At 48.9% G+C, this 19,046-nt stretch overlaps 1 protein-coding gene across 5 annotated transcripts in view; it reads right to left on the reverse strand.

The window, feature by feature from the left end:
• The window catches only part of STK24 (serine/threonine kinase 24), a 141,721-nt gene that overhangs the window by 37,163 nt on the left and 85,512 nt on the right, over nt 1-19,046 (reverse strand). For all 5 annotated transcript variants that reach the window (XM_055542887.1, XM_055542888.1, XM_055542889.1 and 2 more), the window contains exon 2: nt 13,333-13,563. In XM_055542887.1, coding sequence (XP_055398862.1) covers nt 13,333-13,563 — 231 coding nt within the window. The remainder of the gene's footprint in view (nt 1-13,332; nt 13,564-19,046) is intronic.

Here is a 19,046-nt window from a genome sequence, read left to right on the forward strand (position 1 = left end):
GACCCCAAAGTCCTTAAAGGCTCATACACCTCACTGAATATGTTGCAAACAATTCCTACATGCCCGCCCCCCACCCCAGTATGGCACAAGTGAACACTAGTTAAATATGCTCTAGGGGACCAGTCCTTATCCTAACCCAACTGCCAAAGACCCCAGTTTACCCAGAGAATGCTTTCCTGAAAAGAGGTAAAGATAGACACAGCTCTGCACACTGCAACGCATCCAGGGCAGGACCGAGAGCCCCAAACCTCCTTAGGTCAAAGACAGCAGAGAGCCGGGCTAGGAGCTTGCTGCTCCTGTTGACAGCCAACTCCAGGGAACCGGCTCTAATTTTCCGAATGTCAGACAGAGGCAGAAACATGATTCGAACCGGAAAAGGTAGTATCAAACTCGGTACATTATTAAAGCAAAAAAGGAAGCTAGAATTAAAAATTCTCTGAATAACCCTGAGCTCATAACTTGCTGCTCTCACACGGACGCTGGGCTGGAACTGACTCCCTTTGATTAGAGGTGCAGCCACCTCGTCAGACAGTCCATGAAAGAAACAGCAAGGGACTGCGGGTGGCTTACCGCGCCTCTTGGGTGTACACACGATATGGGGACCTGGGAGGTACAAGAGCACGTGAGAACCAGGAGATGATGCTGCTAACGCTCTCCACATGGGCCGGGGGCCTCGCCAGAGCACACGGCCCAGAGCTAGGAGGGAGATCCTGGTGACAGGCAGAGAGGTGATCCTCACGGGTTAGAGAAGTTACCTGCCCCCTCCAAAGGGCAATAATGAAGACGCTTCCTTTTTTCAAAATGTGGACAAGCTGTCATAAAGGAAATGGTGGCGGTGAGGCGCCTCATGCCCCACCCCAGACATAGGGTCACCCTGGACATGGGTCATCCTGGGCAGAGACCCCACCGACCAGCAGCCCCTCCGTGCCCCACCCTCATGCTCTCAGCACTCAGCCCTGCAAAGACCAGACCCCCGCAACCTCCCAAGCCTGCATGGCTGGCCATCCTGCAACACCCGCCTGCCCAGTCGCCGGCTACTGCCGGAAAGGGAGATGGGAGGTCTACGCACCAAGTCCAAAAGACAAGCCTCGGATTAAAAAGTCCACTTCTCTCGACAGCCACACCTCGGCTCCCAAAGTCTGACTTCATTCCAACAGCCCAAGGGAAACTTGACCCCCAGCACCTTTTCCCAAGGAAGACAAGTTAAAATTTCTCCTCTCTTTAACCCAGACACCTAAGCCCTTCAAGACAAAAACACAAATGACAAAACTTTGCTAGAAAACAGTAATTCGTTCCGCTCTCCTGCTCCTTGAAGAGTGAAGCGATGCAGACTGCCGGCAGCCAAGCCAAGCCGGCCCTGGGGCTGCAGTCCGATTCCCGGGGGAGACGTGGAGTTGTGGTCCGTTGGGCCTTCCCCAGGTCCGGATCCGGAGCCATTACCTCCCAGACGGTCAGAGCTTGGTTTCTAATTCACACACACCGGCACCAGACTCGTGACAGTTGACAGCAACCCCATCAACAGTGTGTTCTGCCTCCCCGCCACCCCCGCTACAAGCAAGAAGGGCAGGAGACTCTGTGCAACTTGCCCCTGAAGCAATAATGGCTCTGAGTGACCAGAATTAAATCCACTGTGCAGTGAGTGACAGACACAGACCCGCAGCAGGCTGACCGTGAGTTCAAGATCACCATCTCAGTCAGGGGAACACCTGTCCTCAACCAGGAGAAAGCGGCCAGGCCTGCCTTGCACTCCACTCATTCCTAAGCCCCGCGTGGTTATCCGATGAGGCAGAGCCCCAGCCCTAGCTGGAGACAGGAGAGAGAAAGTCTCGGGGCCTCTGACACGCGTATACCAGCTGTGGGTGGAGGCTGAGCTCAGGCGAGGGCGCACGTCTGTCCGGGCAGCACCGACAGCAGCTTACCTCTGCAGAGTCTGGCGAGGCGGGCGGTCATGTGCCCACTGTCCATCGGGCTGCCATCCCTTTGAGGAGAGGGAGACATGGATGGGAACCAAAGGATCTTCTAAAGGCAAGTTCTTAGCACAAGATGGCCCCAAGGTCCCTGCAACCAAAGAAATCATTGTGGTTTTGCGTGTGGCGTATTTATGCCCCTTTTCCTTTAGGGACAAGTCTGTCCCCCTCTGAACGGAGCTCCATTTTCAAAACACAGTGTCCAGAAATACTGCTCTACTTAGGGGCGGGGTGAGTTAAGGGTGCGAGAGAAAGGCAAGCAGTCTTGAAGGCCACAACTCAGGACAGAAATCAAGCCTAAGAGCATTTCCTTCTCAAAAGAGAGCCAGAAATCAACTGTTACTTTTAAAGAACCAACCATTTTCTACCAAACATTTCAACACCTGCAAACTCCTCCTCATCACAGCCGTTTTAAAAATGTGCCCAATAATGATTCCCAAATCCACATGGCTCTCTATACCAGCCTGCTTAAAAGCAGTGGAAAAAGGCTTCTATATAAACAAAAAATGCGGGCGATTAGTTTCAATAAGCACTGGTCTATAGCCAACCTCATCACTGGCTGATCTCCACTGATTCTCACTTATTTCGACATGGAAAAGTCATTAGATGGAATTGAAGCATATAATCGAAAGCCAATCTCACACTAAGGCAATGAACAACCATCAAAATCCAGGCAACTAAGTTAAAGACCTAAACCAGTGTAATGATGCTTGGTCTACTTAACAGTTATAGAAACTGCTTTTAGCAACTCAGCCTGCAGTAGGCCAACAGCCACCCAATGCCAAGACGTCAGTAATTCCCAGGCTTCCCAGGCGGCACCGGTGGTCAAGAGCCTGCCTGCCAATGCAGGAGATGTACGAGATGCGGGTTCGATCCCTGGGTCGGGAAGATCTGGAGGAGGGTATGGCAATGCACTCCAGTATTCATTCTTGCCTGGAGAATCCCAGGGGCAGAGGAGCCTGGTGGGCTACAGCCCACAGGGTTGCAAAGAGTCGGACACGACTGAACCGATTTAGCACACACGCGCGCAAACGCACAGCTAGCAAAGCTGTCTGCACATTGTCACATCCCAAGCTCCTTTTCTTCAAAAAGAACTCCTCTTTTCTTCAAAGAAATGCCTGAGGGTATTTGCTACCTGCCACCACAGTAACGTGACTAACAGACATCAGAACACTCTGTCTGGTCATCTGTGCATCAAGCATATGGAGACAAGAGCAGGGAAACCTACTCATGAGGAGTTTAAAAAATCTAGGTTTCAGACATCCAAAGAGAAAGGAGAAAAAAGTCACCTACAGATCAATTTACTTCTTTAAAGATGAGTCATCACAGGAGGGGACAAATGGATACCTATAGGCTGATCCATATTGATGTATGGCAGAAACCAACACCATACTTTAAAAGAAGAAAAAGAAAGTGAAGTTGCTCAGTTGTATCTGACTCTTTGCGACCCGGTGGACTGTAGCCTAGCAGGCTTCTCCGTCCATGGGATTTTCCAGGCAAGAGTACCAGAGTGGGTTGTCATTTCCTTCTCCAGAGGATCTTCCCGACCAAGGGATCAAACCCAGGTCTCCCACATTGTAGGTAGACGCTTTACCCTCTGAGCCACCAGGGAAGCCCTTTAAAAAGACGAATTGTCACGACCGGGACAAAAGGACTCTCAAATGTACCAGTAAAACCTTTCAATTTCATATGTAGGTTTCTCAAAAACATTGCAAGCACTTCAACCCGCCTGAAAGGACCAAAAGCTAGCTAACTCTCCAGCAGTCAGTCCTCCAGACCCCAAGGGGTCTCAACTGTCAAACCAATAGGCAACACCATCACAAAGGCCCCACCCCAGGATGCGAGAGCACAGAGCATCAGACGCCAGCTGTCAGGAAGGGCTGAGCTGAGGAGGAAGGGGACGGGCTCGGGCAGTGGGCAGGCGAGGGCCGCCTGGTGTTCCACCCTCGGCCGAAGCAGCAGGCCGGCGGTGCCACCGGGACCACAACGCCACCAAGCGAGTCCTGGCAGAGACGAGGCTGGGCGCGGGCAAAGCAGTGGGAGGGGCAGGGCGGCCGGGACCAGCTGCCCAGCCCCACGGGGTCTTGGCAGCATGGGCGAGGCCTCTGGGTCTAGGTCGACATGGGCCCCGGCTCCTGGATCAAATCCGAGTCCATGTGGTCCTCATACGTGCGCCACAGAGGGGACCATCAGCTCTGCCTCGGAGAGCGAAGAAAACCAAAACCATTTCCCCGTGCCAGGCAAGAATTCTCCCGTAGGGACTACCCAGGAAACGAGGGGGCAGTAAATAAAAATTCAACACGAGGACAATAAGGCCCCGTGGAGACGACACCGTCCAACCTGAGAACCAGGACACGAGTGACAGGGTGACCCGGGACCTGCAGATCTGCCGTCTGGCCACCTGCTCAAGCTTCCCGTGGGGTCTCCACGGAAAGGCTGACCTGCGAGCAGACGCCGGGTTCCACGGGATGCTGGCGGCGGGCGCTGCAAACATGGGCACGGCAGCCGTCGGGGCAGGCCCCCACAGCAGCCGCCCAGGCGGACGGCTGGCTGCCCCCCCTCCCGCCCCGGCCCTGGGACTCTGGGAAGCCCGCACTCCTTCCAGCTCCAAAGGAAAAACCCTGTTTGGCGGGAGCCACTGAGGTGGCTTCTCCAGCCGCAGTTTTCTGCTCGAGAGAACAAAGGGTGAGGCTGGGAGCCTCCCAGGTCCCTTTCTGCTCTAAAATCTACGATTCTAGCAATTTCTCTCACGAGACATGTTTGTTTTTTAAATAATTTTACTCATTCATCTAATTTTTGGTTGTGTTGGGTCTTCACTGCTGCATGGGCTTCTCTAGTTACAGACAGCAGGGGCTCCTCTCTGGCTGCGATGTGAAGGCTTCTCATTGCTGTAGCTTCTCTTGTTGGAAGACGGGCTCCAGGGCACGTGGGCTCAGTCGTTGTGGCTTGCAGGCTCTAAAGCACAGGTTCAAGAGTTGTGGTGCAGAGGCTTAGCTGCTCTGTGAATTGAACCCACGTCTCCTGCGTTGCAGGCAGATTCTTTACCATTGAGCTACCAGGGAAGCCTTATTAAACAGCAAGCCATGCTGAATCGCACAGAAAAAAACTTGAAAGATCAATGTGTCCCTACTGTTATTTTGCAGGGAAGGACACACGTCCGACACCAGGTGACCAACTACAGGGCTGGTTTAACTTGGAGCTGGGACCCCCATCTTCAGAAGCAGGTAGACTATCTCCAGAGCTCGAGCCTGGGGGTCAGAATGGCTAGAAAAGCACAGAGAAGTGGGGACACAAAGCAAACCATCACTCCCTTTTCCATCACCTCCAGCTCGCTTATGATTTTTCTTGAAACCAAATCTGCAGGCCTTTCCCCCCCCACAACCTCCAAACTGCTCTCTCCCAGTCAGGCTGGGGCCACGTCATCCCACCAAGCTGCCTGGCCTGAAACATGGAAGGAAAGTATTGAAGTGGAACTTGAAAGCAATGGAGGAAGAAGACTTAATATTACAGTAAATTCAGGAACATGTGAGGCTCACCAAGGCTGTCCAAGCCCCGCAGAGCCCCACTTCCTCCCAAGCCTCCTGCCACTTGAAGCTCTTTGCTCCCGTGTGTCTCGGACCAATCCCGGCAAAAGCAGAAACAGTTTCAAGCCACACACAGAAATGAGGACCACCCAGGGCCTCTGCCCGCTGTCATCTGAGTGACCCCAACACATCACTGCCCCTTCTTGCTGGTTCCAAGACACAAACAGTCCATAAACTACAGACATCTCAATGTAACACATCGGCCAGTTCAGCGTTCTCGGCTCTGTCACTCTGATCCAAGTTAGTCCCCCACCCCAGAACCCAGTGACAGTTTAGGAGTCGAGATGCAGAACAGCCAGCCCAAAACAGAGTCAATATTCAAAAAAAAAAAATTGATGATCAACTGAACAAATGGCAAAAATGCTGCATCAGCATCCCTCCTGACCCACGAGCAGGAAGGAAGCACCCGGGGAGGGAGTCGGCGATGGGAACGCTGTCCGAGGCAAGGTCAGGTTCTATTTTCCTGTTCTGTCTGTGAGCACCCTGCAGAATTCAACAGAAGAGAACTGACGTGTAACAGAAGGGGCTCACAGTTCTCAGCTAATAAAGGAACTCTCTGAGCCTCTCGGCAATGGCCAAATACAGAAGACTTTCCCTGCTCTATGAAACCAATTTACTTTCTTAGAAATCAGAAAGGGCACGCTGGAGATCTGGCTATTTGCCATCTACTTACAGTGAGATGGAAAGAGAAAAACCGCTAACCTATCTTTACAATAACAGGGGGGAAAAGTCCATGCTATGGTTTGTTTGTTTAAAAACGAAGACCAAAACAGTCTAACCAGGAATAGAAGCAGACTTTATGAATTTAAAAAAGAAGAGGCCACACATCAAAATTCTATAGCAAATATCCTAAAGAAAAATTTAATGTGCATTTTTTTTTAAGATCAAGAACAAGACCAGTGTATCCCTCCAATCGCTGCCAGCCCACACAGTTCTAGAGGTCATGGTCATCAAAACATAGGCTGTAAGATGGTGATGTGAATGGACAGGGGCACAGAAAACCACCATTATTTACAGACGTGAGCGTATGCATAGAAAACCAGTAAGAGCTCAGCAAGATTGCCAGAAACGATGTGGGGAAAAAAAAAAAACACTTGTCCCCTTAAATAGGTGATAACCAACCTGAAAATATATCACTCAAAACAGCAATAAAAACGTGTCTGGAACTGAAGGAAAACTTTTACACTGCATTAAAGCTCAAATATGAAAACCTAATTTAAAAAATGGACATTCATAGCCAAGGATGGGATGACATAAGATGTCAATTCTCAAAAATCAATTCTGAAACTTCAGTAAGATTTTAAACTGAAAATGTACAAACTCATTCTAAGACATGGAAGAAAAATGGTCTTCAGAGACCTCATGTACTTGTTAAAAACAGCAAAGGTTTTTGGATGTATGTGGGCAGAGGTGGAGATCATTATCATTCCAGATATTACAACTCAAAACAAGGCCACAAAGTAACAATAATTCTCTCTCACACACACACAGACCATGAATGATACTGGCTCAGGAATAAAACAGAAAATCCAGAAACAGGCCTAGACATACAAGAGGACTTTAGTATATAACCTCACATGTAAGTGGGGAAAATATTATTTTATACAATAGTATTATAAAACTTATTTCTACATGGAGAAAAATAAAATCCTCACTTCAAACTATATGCCAGACAGATAAAAGAGCTAAATGCAAAAGGCAAAATTATAAGGCTGATAAAAGATGGGAACTGTCATATAATTCTTAACCTTAGGTAACTGGAAGTTTCCTTAAACAGGATCCCAAAAGCAGAAATCTGAAGGTAAAAATTGATAACTACATTAAGGATTTTTTTCAACAAAGGACACCCTGAAGTTAAAAGAACTGTAACAGAGTCAGAGAAAATACTTGTGGTATCTAAAACTGAGAACATCTCAATCTACACATCAAGTGTTAAAACACAGGAAAGCCAACTGAAAGCTTAAAAAGATATGAACAAAACTCAACAGAGTGAGAAATCCCAAGCGCTAAGGATTTGCGAAGATACTCAAACCCACTATTGACAGAAATGCAAACAAGCATAATAAAATGCTCTATTGCACTTAAGGAACTGGAAAAAATTTTAAAGTTGTATATCAAGGCTGGCAAGGAAGCAGAAAAATAAGGCCCAACATCATTAACCACGAGGGGAATGCAAACTAAAACCACAATGAGATACTTACCTCACATCCCTGAGGGTGCCATCACCAGGAATGCAAAGAGGATGTAGAGAAATTAGAACCCCCTGGGTGCAGGTTCTTTGGAAAAGAAAACAGCCTGGCAGTTCCTCCAAGTGTTAAACACAGAGTTACCATATGACCCAACCATTTCACTCCTGGGCACATACCCAAGAGAAGCGCAAGCATGTCGACACAAAAACCAGAAAATAACGTTCACGGCAACGTTGTCCGTAACAGCTCACAAGTGGAAACAGCCCCAAGTGTTCATCACCTGCCAAAAGGGTAAATAAAATGTAGTGCGTTTGTAGAATGGAATATTATCCAGCAACAGAAGGAAATAAAGTACAGACACATGCAACAAAATGGATGAGCTTTCTGAAACCATCATGCTAACGGACAATCAATCCACAGCAGGATCGTCTATACTCGCATACAACACTAAAACCTGTGAAGGGACTTTGCTGTATTACTTTGCTGACAAATACAGCTGATAAAACTACCCTAAAAGTTCTAGGAACTGAAGAAAAACTTACTCTAAGTAAAAGATCTGAATGCACTATTAGACAAGGACTAAAGGACATGCTTCGGAGAAGGCAATGGCACCCCACTCCAGTACTCTTGCCTGGCAAATCCCATGGGCGGAGGAGCCTGGTGGGCTGCAGTCCATGGGGTCGCTGAGGGTTGGACATGACTGAGCGACTTCACTTTCACTTTTCACTCTCATGCACTGGAGAAGGAAATAGCAACCCACTCCAGTGTTCTTGCCTGGAGAATCCCAGGGACAGGGGAGCCTGGTGGGCTGCCATCTATGGGGTCGCACAAAGTCGGACACGACTGAAGCAACTTAGCAGCAGCAGCAGCAATGGACATGCTTCCTTCATATCGATAATACAACAGAAATGACTGGGAAAAGTAAAGGTTTGACAAACACAGCTTTATTTTGCCTTGCGCCTGATTTGCATTGGTTAAACTGGCCCGATATTTAAGAATATTACAGAATGTACTACAAAAGAAAGTGATAACCCTAATTTTAACATGCTAAATGTTAAGACTTAAAACTTGCCAAGATAGCTTTTCCTTTAATTAAAAAAAAAAAAAATCTTAAATTAGTATTTAACTAAAAATCTAACATTCTGGACAGTTTATCTATCTGATTTCAATCTTTACAGTAATCCCACAAGATACGAGACAGTTAGGTAATCATGATCTAGGATTCAAGACTAAAATCCTGGCTTATAAACTCTTAAGCAAGAATCTCAAAGTAGAGATTCTAAAACGCTGGCAATCTTCCCAAGACCAAAAGACCTACAGAGTTGAGATGCTGAACAGAATGAGTGACTCTAATGAATGCTGCTTAAAAAGAAATCAGGCTTAGATTGAACTATAGCACCGCACTCTCCACTGGTACAGTCTTACGTCTTCACAGAGTAACTTAGAGCCAAAGAAGTCTCTCTCTCCTGCACACCACACCCAAACCACTCCTCACTCCCCCCACACACGGTTTCATTATGACCTTGTATTTTCGTGGCAGAAAGTTCCAGTGGTATTACATAATGGTTGGGATACGAAAGCGTTTGGTTAATATTCCTGCTGGTTTTAACTTTCCCCAAATTAAACAAACTACAGTGAATGAAACTTCTATGGCATGTGATCATCTTCAAGACCTTTTCAGGCCTCAGATTAATCAATGCAAGTTTTCACTTGCATTATTCGCCCTCCTCCCTAAATTGGTGGTGGTGTTTTTGTTTTTACTATGGGGGCGGGGAGGTGGCGAGTGGGGGAGGGGAGACAGGCTACATAGCAACTCTGTAATTTGATTATAGCTACACAGTCAAAATTCGCTCCACTCTGCTGACCTTCAGCAACTTTCAGTATATTTAAACCACTCACCTATTGTTTTTTAATTTCTCCTTAAGTACAACACTGAAACAAAAGCATAATTATGAGACCTTCTAATGCAAATCCAGCAAGAGAGAAACCAGTCTCCTCGCACTTCCTCTTTACTCAGTCTCGCTGTGTGAAAGTCCCTTTTCAGTTCGGTCGCTCAGTCATGTCCGACTCTTTGCAACCCCATGGACTGCAGCACGCCAGGCTTCCCTGTCCATCACCAACTCCCAGAGCTTGCCCAAACTCACGTCCATTGAGTCGGTGATGCCATCCAACCTGCCTTCAATATTTCCCAGCATCGGGGTCTTTTCCAGTGAGTCAGAGTCCCTTAACACTGAAGGTGAAACCCTGAGGTCCTCTCCCCGTCACCACTTAAAGGACTAAAACACTATCCCTGAAAGCTATGGGGAGTTTAACAAGGCAGGCACAGCCACATGAAACACAGTAATTTTCAACTTTGTGTCAAAGATTCATTCCTCTTACATGTCAATTTAAAGTGTATCTTACTTGACAGTATGGGGGTTGTGGTTTAGTTGCTAAGTAGTATCCAACTCTTGCAACCCCATGGACTGCAGCCCACCAAGCTCTCTGTCCATGAGATTCCCCAGGCAAGAATACTGGAGTGGGCTGCTATTTCCTCCTCCAGGGGATCTTCCCCACCCAGGAATGGAACCAGGGTCTCCTGCATTGCAGGCATTTCTTTACTGTCTTGAGCCACGGGGGAAGCTACTTGACGGTACAGGAAGTGAACGTGAAGTCACTCAGTCGTGTCCGACTCTGCGACCCCATGGATTGTAGCCTGCCAGGCTCCTCCATCCATGGAATTTTCCAGCCAAGAGTCTTGGAGTGGGTTGCCATTTCTTTCTCCAGGGATCTTCCCAACCCAGGGATTGAACCTGGGTCTCCTGCATTGCATGCAGACGCTTTACCATCTGAGCCACCAGGGAAGCCCCTGGCATTATGGACCATACTAATCAAACTACCGAATCCTACGGAGATGGTAGGAAAACAGCCTCTGGCTCATGACTGAGGGTCTTCCTCTGGGCCAAGGAATTGTGTGTGACTCTCTCACAAAAGAGTGGGCTGAACAAGGGGTCTGGATTCTTGTCCTGCTCAAGTTACAGTAGTTAACACTGTTTTAACAAGAGCAGTTCATAGGTTTTCATCAAATGTGACAGAAAGGTTTAAGAAATGAAGGGTGACTTTTCACAACAGTGATATTATTCCTGGCATTTTTGAGGCAGTTACGTTCTCTGCAGGACAATCTGCCTGGTGAAATACATGAAGCACCACAGACAGAATTATTACCGCTCTTCATCCTGCCTGAGCAGAGCGAGTGGAGAAAGTCACCCCTGGGGTTCTTCCGCTTCCCTCTGAGAGCAGATGGCCTTGGAAAGGACTGCCTGGCTCAGCACTAAGCCAGTCTGCTCTGCAGCCCTCGACTAGATGGCCCTTTCCAGGCTCTCCCGGGTCGGGTATGGTCTCAAGGCTGAGACTGGCCAGGGTGTGTGGGCAGAAACAAGGTACCCTGGGTCCCGGCCTGAGTGCATGAGAACTCCCCACAGGAGCCTCCATTTTCACCCCCGAGCTGACTTAGGGAGGCTGAACACAGCCACACAGGTAGGGGAAGAGCGACATGAGAGACGGCACCTGGGTTCCTAGTAACTGGAGGAAAACCAGCCATGGATCAGGCTAGGCGTGAGCAAGAAATAAACTTCTATCATACTGAGCCATTAAAAACCTAAGTTCATTCCAGGAGCAGCTGACATGAGGTTAACTCACTCACTGGCCGACTCTGGAACGAGGTTAGACTGACTTGGGATTAGCGGCTCAGGCGAGACAAGACATGCAGATGGACTCTCTCTGTAGACACGCACGGTCAAGACGATGCCACGTTTGGCCACAATAAAGCAATCTACTCGGTACGCGGTAAAAATTCCGCTGAGGAGCCGAGGCTGAAGAGGACACCTCTGAACCACTGCTCCTGAACTTCCATAGTTAGATAGTAGCTGGTATATTCATCAGCAAAAATTTGTGAGGTTCTTCCATACTTCCTTTGCCAAAGCGACCATAATTCATGTTAAAATTACAATGCGTGCATACCACGTGAAACCCAACTCTGGATTTACTACGAAACTATGCTGAAGTCATTTCTCAAGGGATAAGTGATAATCAGCAGACAGAGTTCAAGATGAGTCTCTTTAGCCGTTAGTTTTTTCCTCTCAACAGAAATTTAACATCAAGACGACCTTTGCCTTCCTGTGTGGCAGTCACGTGTGCCCGTCTCTCGTACCATGAAAATGATGGAGCTTCTTTACAGCGCTTCCCCTTTGCCCCATCGAGACCCAAGCTGGATGCTCTCCCACGGCAACTGTCATTGCTACCCCGCTCCTCCTTACTTCCAACCTCAGTGGATACATCCTCCACTGCAAGGTAATATGAGATAAATGGAAATAAACCCAGCCAATTAAGAAAGGAAATTAACACTCAAGAAGTACCCACGACACGCCAGGTACTTTCATATACTCAATTCTATTTACTCTTTGCCACAATGAGGGGTATAACATGATTTTCCATTTTACAAATGAGGAAGCAGGGAAATTTAAACACAAAGTCCAGGACAACTGACTCCGAAACTTATTCTTCCCATTTCAAACTGCTGCACTTGACCTATGACATACTGCCACTCTTTAGGCAATGAAAAAAAGACGGCATTACCATCCAATATTTATTTCCTTTAAATATGCATTTCAGGGAATCAACAGCTCACCAATGTCCCATCCTCCCACTTATACCTTATTACCGCATTTCCACAAAATCGAAGACTGCACCAGGCCTCTGAGGTCAGAGCAGGCTGCCGGCTACAACACGGCAACCCGAGAGGACAGGCCCGGGGCAGGACGAGGCCTGGCCTTGCATTACCCGGGCACACTGCCCGGGCACCTCAGGAAGTTCTTTCTGTCTGCCAAGTTCCAGTTTCCACAAGAATTATTTCAGAAAGCTTTCCACCAACTCTTTTAAGATTTTTGAAACCCCATTTGAAAATGCAATAAAACAGATATATGTCAAGGAACCTGTAACATGAGGAACAATCTCAAACTTTCCACGCAGGACTGGGAAGCCATCTTTAACAGAATTCTTCCCCACCTGAAGAACTGCGTGAAGCCTGAGGACTATTTGTAGTATTATACTGTAACCACCACTTTAATTATTTACTAACTGAGAATTCTTCGAAGTCAAACGGAGATAAAATAGCTCACTAATCAAAATTCTCAGTTCTCAGCAGTTAAAAAAAAAGACACTAAATTAAAACACATTTGATATGAAAATATCAAAAGACTCATATTCTTAGGTTGGCCTGAGTCTGCATCACAAAGCATGCTAAAATTAGTTGATGAGTGGTTGTCATTCTAACAGCTTTAAAAAGAATGCACTTTTGATGACAAGGTCTTACTCAGAGCTTACGCTTGTTTGAAAGAGAATTTCAACATCAAACACTTTCTACTGAAAATACATTTCCGTAGGTGACATTTAAGATGAGAGCACCATCGGAGCCAGGTCCTTTCGACTGCAAAGGTCGGGACACTTCTTCCTGAGGGGCTGCTGTGCTCTTTACTGAAGTCCTTCCCGACCGCGGCTCACATCTCAGTCAGGCGCGGCCCGATGGCAACGCGTGTTCGCCTCTTTGAGCCTTACCTTCAGGTAGGATCCATAATATTTGGTTACGTAGGGACTGTCGCATTGACTCAGCACTGTGATTTCCTGCTGAATGTCCTCGATCTCATCTTCTGCCTCCTCCAGGTCAATGATTTTTATGGCGACCACTTTCTGAGTCCGATTGTCAATGCCTTTGAACACCTCGCCGAAGGAGCCCTTCCCGATTTTCTCCAGTTTGGTAAAAAGCTCTTCTGGATCTGCTTTTAGGTTCTGCAGGAGAGAAGGAAAAGGGAAACTTCAGTAACTCACAGGGGTACTGACAACCGCTAGACCACGGTCTTTCAAGGTCAGATTCGTTTTCCTCACTTAAGGATCAGGCTGGTGGTAATCATGGGTCTTCACACTCAGGACACAAACATTTCTCAATCTCACCTGCGTGTGCAAGTTAGACTATCAAACACAGCAAATGTGTAAACAGGAACAGTGACCCAGCTCTATTACAGAAAGTGAGGAAGGCTCCAGCTTTTGTATAAACAAGTATCAAACCACTTATCTGAACATGATATATGGATTTATTGATAAATCACTCGTGTCTAAGCAAAAATTCTACTTTTCTCCCTACACGCCCCACCCCCAACTTTCTTAGGTAGGTATATACTGAAACATAGGTTAACCAGCAGCATCATGTAACAGAGAAAAAGACATACACCCTAGCTTGTTTCAGAGCAGGCCGTGTCCAACACACACAGTGCCATGCATCTGCACTTAACTGCTGCTGCCTTGGCCTAAATACTTAACCGGATCCCAGGAAAGGTCGCCCAGTGTCCTCGCTGCCCTATCCGGGCCAGGCCAGCAGCTCTCCCGCCGACCACAGGCAGTGAGCGAGCCCTGAGGAAAAGCCCCAGGTCAACCTGAGGAATCGGGAGAAACACTAAATCACTATTTGTTTCAGGCACAAAGTTCTGGGGTGATAGGTCACCCTACTGATAACAGAAATCAACAGAGATCGCTGACCACTGCCAGACAAAAGTGTCCATTCCTGAGGACAGGGTCCAGACAGACCGACTTTCTGTACTCGGGAGAGGAGTGTGTCATTTCAATAAACTGCCCCTTTCCCTTGTGCTGGGTTTAAAACCACTTAGGAAAAAACAGCTGTTTTCACTACTCCCTTGACCCTCCTCGCTGAGGCCCTTTCCCAAGCATCTGCACCCATGAAGTCAATGCAGGTCTTCTGCCTCGCTCCTGCTCAAGTATGGTGCAGAATTCCACCCTCTGCCATTGGGCCACCAGCTGTAAACCGAACTAAAATCCACCCCTGGCAAGAAGGGAGCCACAGACTTTCCTGGTGGTACAGTAGGTGGGAAACCCACCTGCTAATCCAGGGGACACGGGCTCCATCTCTGGCCTGGGAGGCTCCCACCTGCCCCAGAGCAACTAAGCCTGTGGGCCACACCTACTGAGCCTAAGCTTGATACCCCGGAGCCACCACTACTGAGCCTGCACACCACAACCACCGAAGCCTGGGAGCTTGGAGCCTGTGCTTTGCAACGAGAGAAGCCACTGCACCCGAGAAGCTGGTGCAAGGCAAAGAAAGAGTAGCCCCCGCCTCTTGCCACGACTAGAGAAAGCCTGAGTGCTTTCAGGCTTAACCTCCTTAACAACGAAGACCCAGTGCAACCGAAAAATAAATACATTTTTAAAAAGAAGAAGGGAGCCATCTGTCAAGATGGTGACGGCAGAGCCCTGAGCAAACAAGGGTCCCCGCCCTTCGGCAGTTCTTGCACAAGACCATCACCAAGCACTGCAGACCGTGCAGTGCGGTCAGGAAATCAAAGCCAGAGATGACCTAGTGCACAAAGGAACGTCAAGATTCTGCCGCCAGAATCCGCTCTCCGAAGACAGGAGATCTCCTGGGAAGGAGGGGTATCATCCTGCCGACCATCTCGATAATTCTCTTTTCAGAGAGGTCTAAGCTGAACCAAGCACTGGTCATCACCCGAGGTTTGAAAGGCCTGCCCTTCACCCCACCCGTCCCCCACGTGCCTGAAAGGCAACCAGCTTCTGAGCAGGAGTCAGGACACACAAAGGCTTGGTCTTCTCTGAGCAGGGAAAGCCAGGACCCTTCTCCATCCTTCCCCTCTCCTAGGGCAACAAGTTGGGGGACTTGGGCAGAGACCAGGTGGGGGGTGGGGGGTGGGGGGTGGGTGTTGCCTGCACAGCCCGCTCTTCAGGTTCCAGACCGGTCACTCAAGAACATCACTTCGATGCCCAGTGGAACTTTCCCAGTCCTGCAGCTGAGCCAGGAGATCATTACTCCATGGCCGAGGGGGTGTGAGTCTCACAAATCCACTAAGGTCTGTCTAGTCAAGGCTATGGTTTTTCCTGTGGTCATGTATGGATGTGAGAGTTGGGCTGTGAAGAAGGCTGAGCGCCGAAGAATTGATGCTTTTGAACTGTGGTGTTGGAGAAGACTCGAGAGTCCCTTGGACTGCAAGGAGATCCAACCAGTCCATCCTGAAGATTTCTGGGATTTCTTTGGAAGGAATGATGCTGAAGCTGAAACTCCAGTACTTTGGCCACCTCATGCGATGAGTTGACTCACTGGAAAAGACTCTGATGCTGGGAGGGATTGGGGGCAGGAGGAGAAGGGAACGACAGAGGATGAGATGGCTGGATGGCATCACTGACTCGATGGACGTGAGTCTGAGTGAACTCTGGGAGTTGGTGATGGACAGGGAGGCCTGGCGTGCTGCGATTCATGGGGTCGCAAAGAGTCGGACACGACTGAGCGACTAAACTGAACTGAACTGAACCTATGTGATCCCACTGAACTAACTGGCCCCTGAGTTTGTGTTTCCCCCCCTGAGGGAAGGACTGGAGAGAAAAATAACAGAAAAAGGAGCACCTCTCCAGATTACATGCACCGAAGAGCAGGGATCTGGTACCCACCAACCAAGAGATGGGTCTGTAAGAGATGGCACTCCCATACTGATGTCTCCTCTGCTCGCACCTCTCCACATCCCTCAAAACCTTCCCCACCTGGGTCAGGAAACAGCCCAAGATCCTATCTGGGGGAGCCTGGAAGTTAAGTGAAAACTTTCAGGAGATGACACTGGCTTATCCTAATTCTTATGGCTTCAGTCTTTCCCATCACCCTCCTCACCACAGCAACTCCAAGCCATCTGTCTCTGCAAACTTTGGTCAGTGAAATTCTAAGCCTTTCTACCCACTCACACTTTGTCTTAACTTCAAAATTTAGAAAAAATCAGGGCATTCATTACATGTCCTAAGGTCAGGATCCTTGAAACCGACCAAAATATGGAGACGCTGCGGCTCCCCCGGGGTAGGGGGTCCAGGCACAAGTCTGGGCTCTGCAAAGGCTCCCAACATCCGTTCCCCATTGAGCTCAGGAAAGCCTGGCTCAAGATCATAGAAGAGCCAAAACCAAGGGAATGTGCCCAGGCGATCTGGATCACCAGTTCAGCAGATGTTTCTCAATAACTATGATACCAAAGTGCCAGGGCTACCGGCTACCCCAAAGCCTGGGATCTCCCGGAAGCCGGACGTGAACAGGAATGAGCGCAGAAGTGGCTGTCACCGTGCAGTCGGCACAGGGAGGGGTCCGGTCCCTGAACCTTGAGGAAGGATTCTGATCCCCCTGAGAAAAGAAACCCTGGGTGCGATGCCTGCTCCCCACCCCCCACTGGAGCACCCCGCTGGAACACTGGCCTCTACGTCATTCAGCCCATTTCATGATCCATCTAGAGAACTCATTAAAATACTTCCGCGATGACTTAAGTATTTTATATTTTTAAACCTGAACAGCTATTACTGTGTTCTTTTGATCACTTCTGGCAATGAAAAACTGCATCTGGCATCACTAATCAACCTTCAAAGGCCCTCAGCTTCAGACGTACTACTTGTACAATTGTGCACACGGCACCACTCTGGGCTGAAGCCAAAATCCAGGAAAAGAAAAAGGAACGGTCCAGGTTTGCTGCACTCTAATACCTGCACCTTATCACATCACTAGCCCCAAAGCAACAGACGAGAGGGCAGCAGGGTTCGGCCGGGTCTGGACTAGGCGGGCCCCTTCCTTCTTCTGAACTTGGTAAGCATCCAGAGTGAAAGACAGAACTCTCCTCCTGGAGCCCAACTTGGCCTCAGAACCCCGCTCTCCCCACCTCCCCACGGCACCCAGGCGGGCGCTACAGGCCGGCCGTTTCCCATGACCTCATCTTCCCAGTCGGTTTCCCCATGGGTCCCCTTATTAGCAATGTTACCATCTGTTATTCCCAAAGCTGGAAACCCCTGCACCGCAATTCCTGTCTTACGTCCACCGACCAAAACTGTCTCTGCATGCGGTCCCCCGACCACACCAGGCTCACCCAGAGCGGCTACACCCCTAGACCCCCCTGCACACCATGCTGGCAGAGCTCGGCTTCCTCGCAGCTCGTGGTTTTTCCTTCACTGCTTAAAGCAGCGGGGACAGCACACCACCTCAAAGCTGAAGTCCCACACTCGCCACGAAGCTGAAGCCCACAGCCCCTTCCCACCCCCACTTCCTGCTGATCCCCTAACTTACCCTCCGACCACCCAACTTCTCAACACTGTCTAGGAGCCACCCAGGGTTACAGGCTGTAGTCATGACTCTGTGGATAGAGAATTCTCCAGGGGCAGAATGAGGGAGGGGTAACACTGGGGCTTCCTCATCCCGACTGGGTGATTCTACTAGAATTCTTGGTCCTTTCTACACCTGGTTCCTTGTGCCCCCAAAGAGGCTGCTATGACTCCACTGTTACAGCTGAAAAGTTCCTGTCTGCTGATGCGAACCTGGAGCCTGGCTCCAGGGCTCCTTTCTGCCAGGGCACGTGCTTCATGACACTGGTATTCACGACATTTTACAGAGTATTTTCCCCCTCGAGACTACGATTGCCACTTAAGAACATTATCTTGTGATCCTGCCAACCTAACCCAGCAAAGAGGTGAGCAGCACGGGAACCTGCAGCGACACCCAAGCCCCGTTTAAAAAAAAAAAAATCAAGGGCTTCCCTGGTGGTCCAGTGGTTAAGAATCCACCTTGCAATGCAGGGGAGGTGGGTTCGATCCCTGGTTGGTCCAGGATGATCCTACATGCCTTGGAGCAACTGAGCCTGCACGCGGCAACTGCTGAAGCCCTCGGGCTCCGTGCTGGGCAGTTAGAGAAGTCACGCAATGAGAAGCCTCCGAACTGCAACAAAGAGGAGCACCCGCGTGCCACAACGAGGAAAAGCGAGGAGCTCCCGCATGCTGCAACGAGGAAAAGCCCATGAGAAGCAACGAAGACCCCCACAGGCAAAAACCAAATGAGTCAATCTTAAAAAAAAAAAAAAAAAAAAAAAAAACACATCACAATAAAAATTAAAAAAAAAAAACCCAGCCAAAGTTCAGCTCATACTGAGGAGGAGACAAGGAAAACCATGCAGCTGACTGAGCAACTTCACTTTCACTTTTCACTTTCATGCATTGGAGAAGGAAATGGCAACCCACTCCACTGTTCTTGCCTGGAGAATCCTAGGGACGGGGGAGCCTGGTGGGCTGCCGTCTATGGGGTCGCACAGAGTCGGACACAACTGAAGCAACTTAGCAGCAGCAGCAGAAGCATGGCCTAAAACATTACAAGGTCCTGGGCACACCAGACACTCAGCTCTGATTCTGCAAAGCATCCTTTGGGGCAGCAGCTGGACAAGACCTGCGGAGAAAAGATGCTAGAT

The sequence above is a fragment of the Bubalus kerabau genome, chromosome 12 (assembly GCF_029407905.1).
Source record: "Bubalus kerabau isolate K-KA32 ecotype Philippines breed swamp buffalo chromosome 12, PCC_UOA_SB_1v2, whole genome shotgun sequence".
NCBI lineage: Eukaryota > Metazoa > Chordata > Mammalia > Artiodactyla > Bovidae > Bubalus > Bubalus kerabau.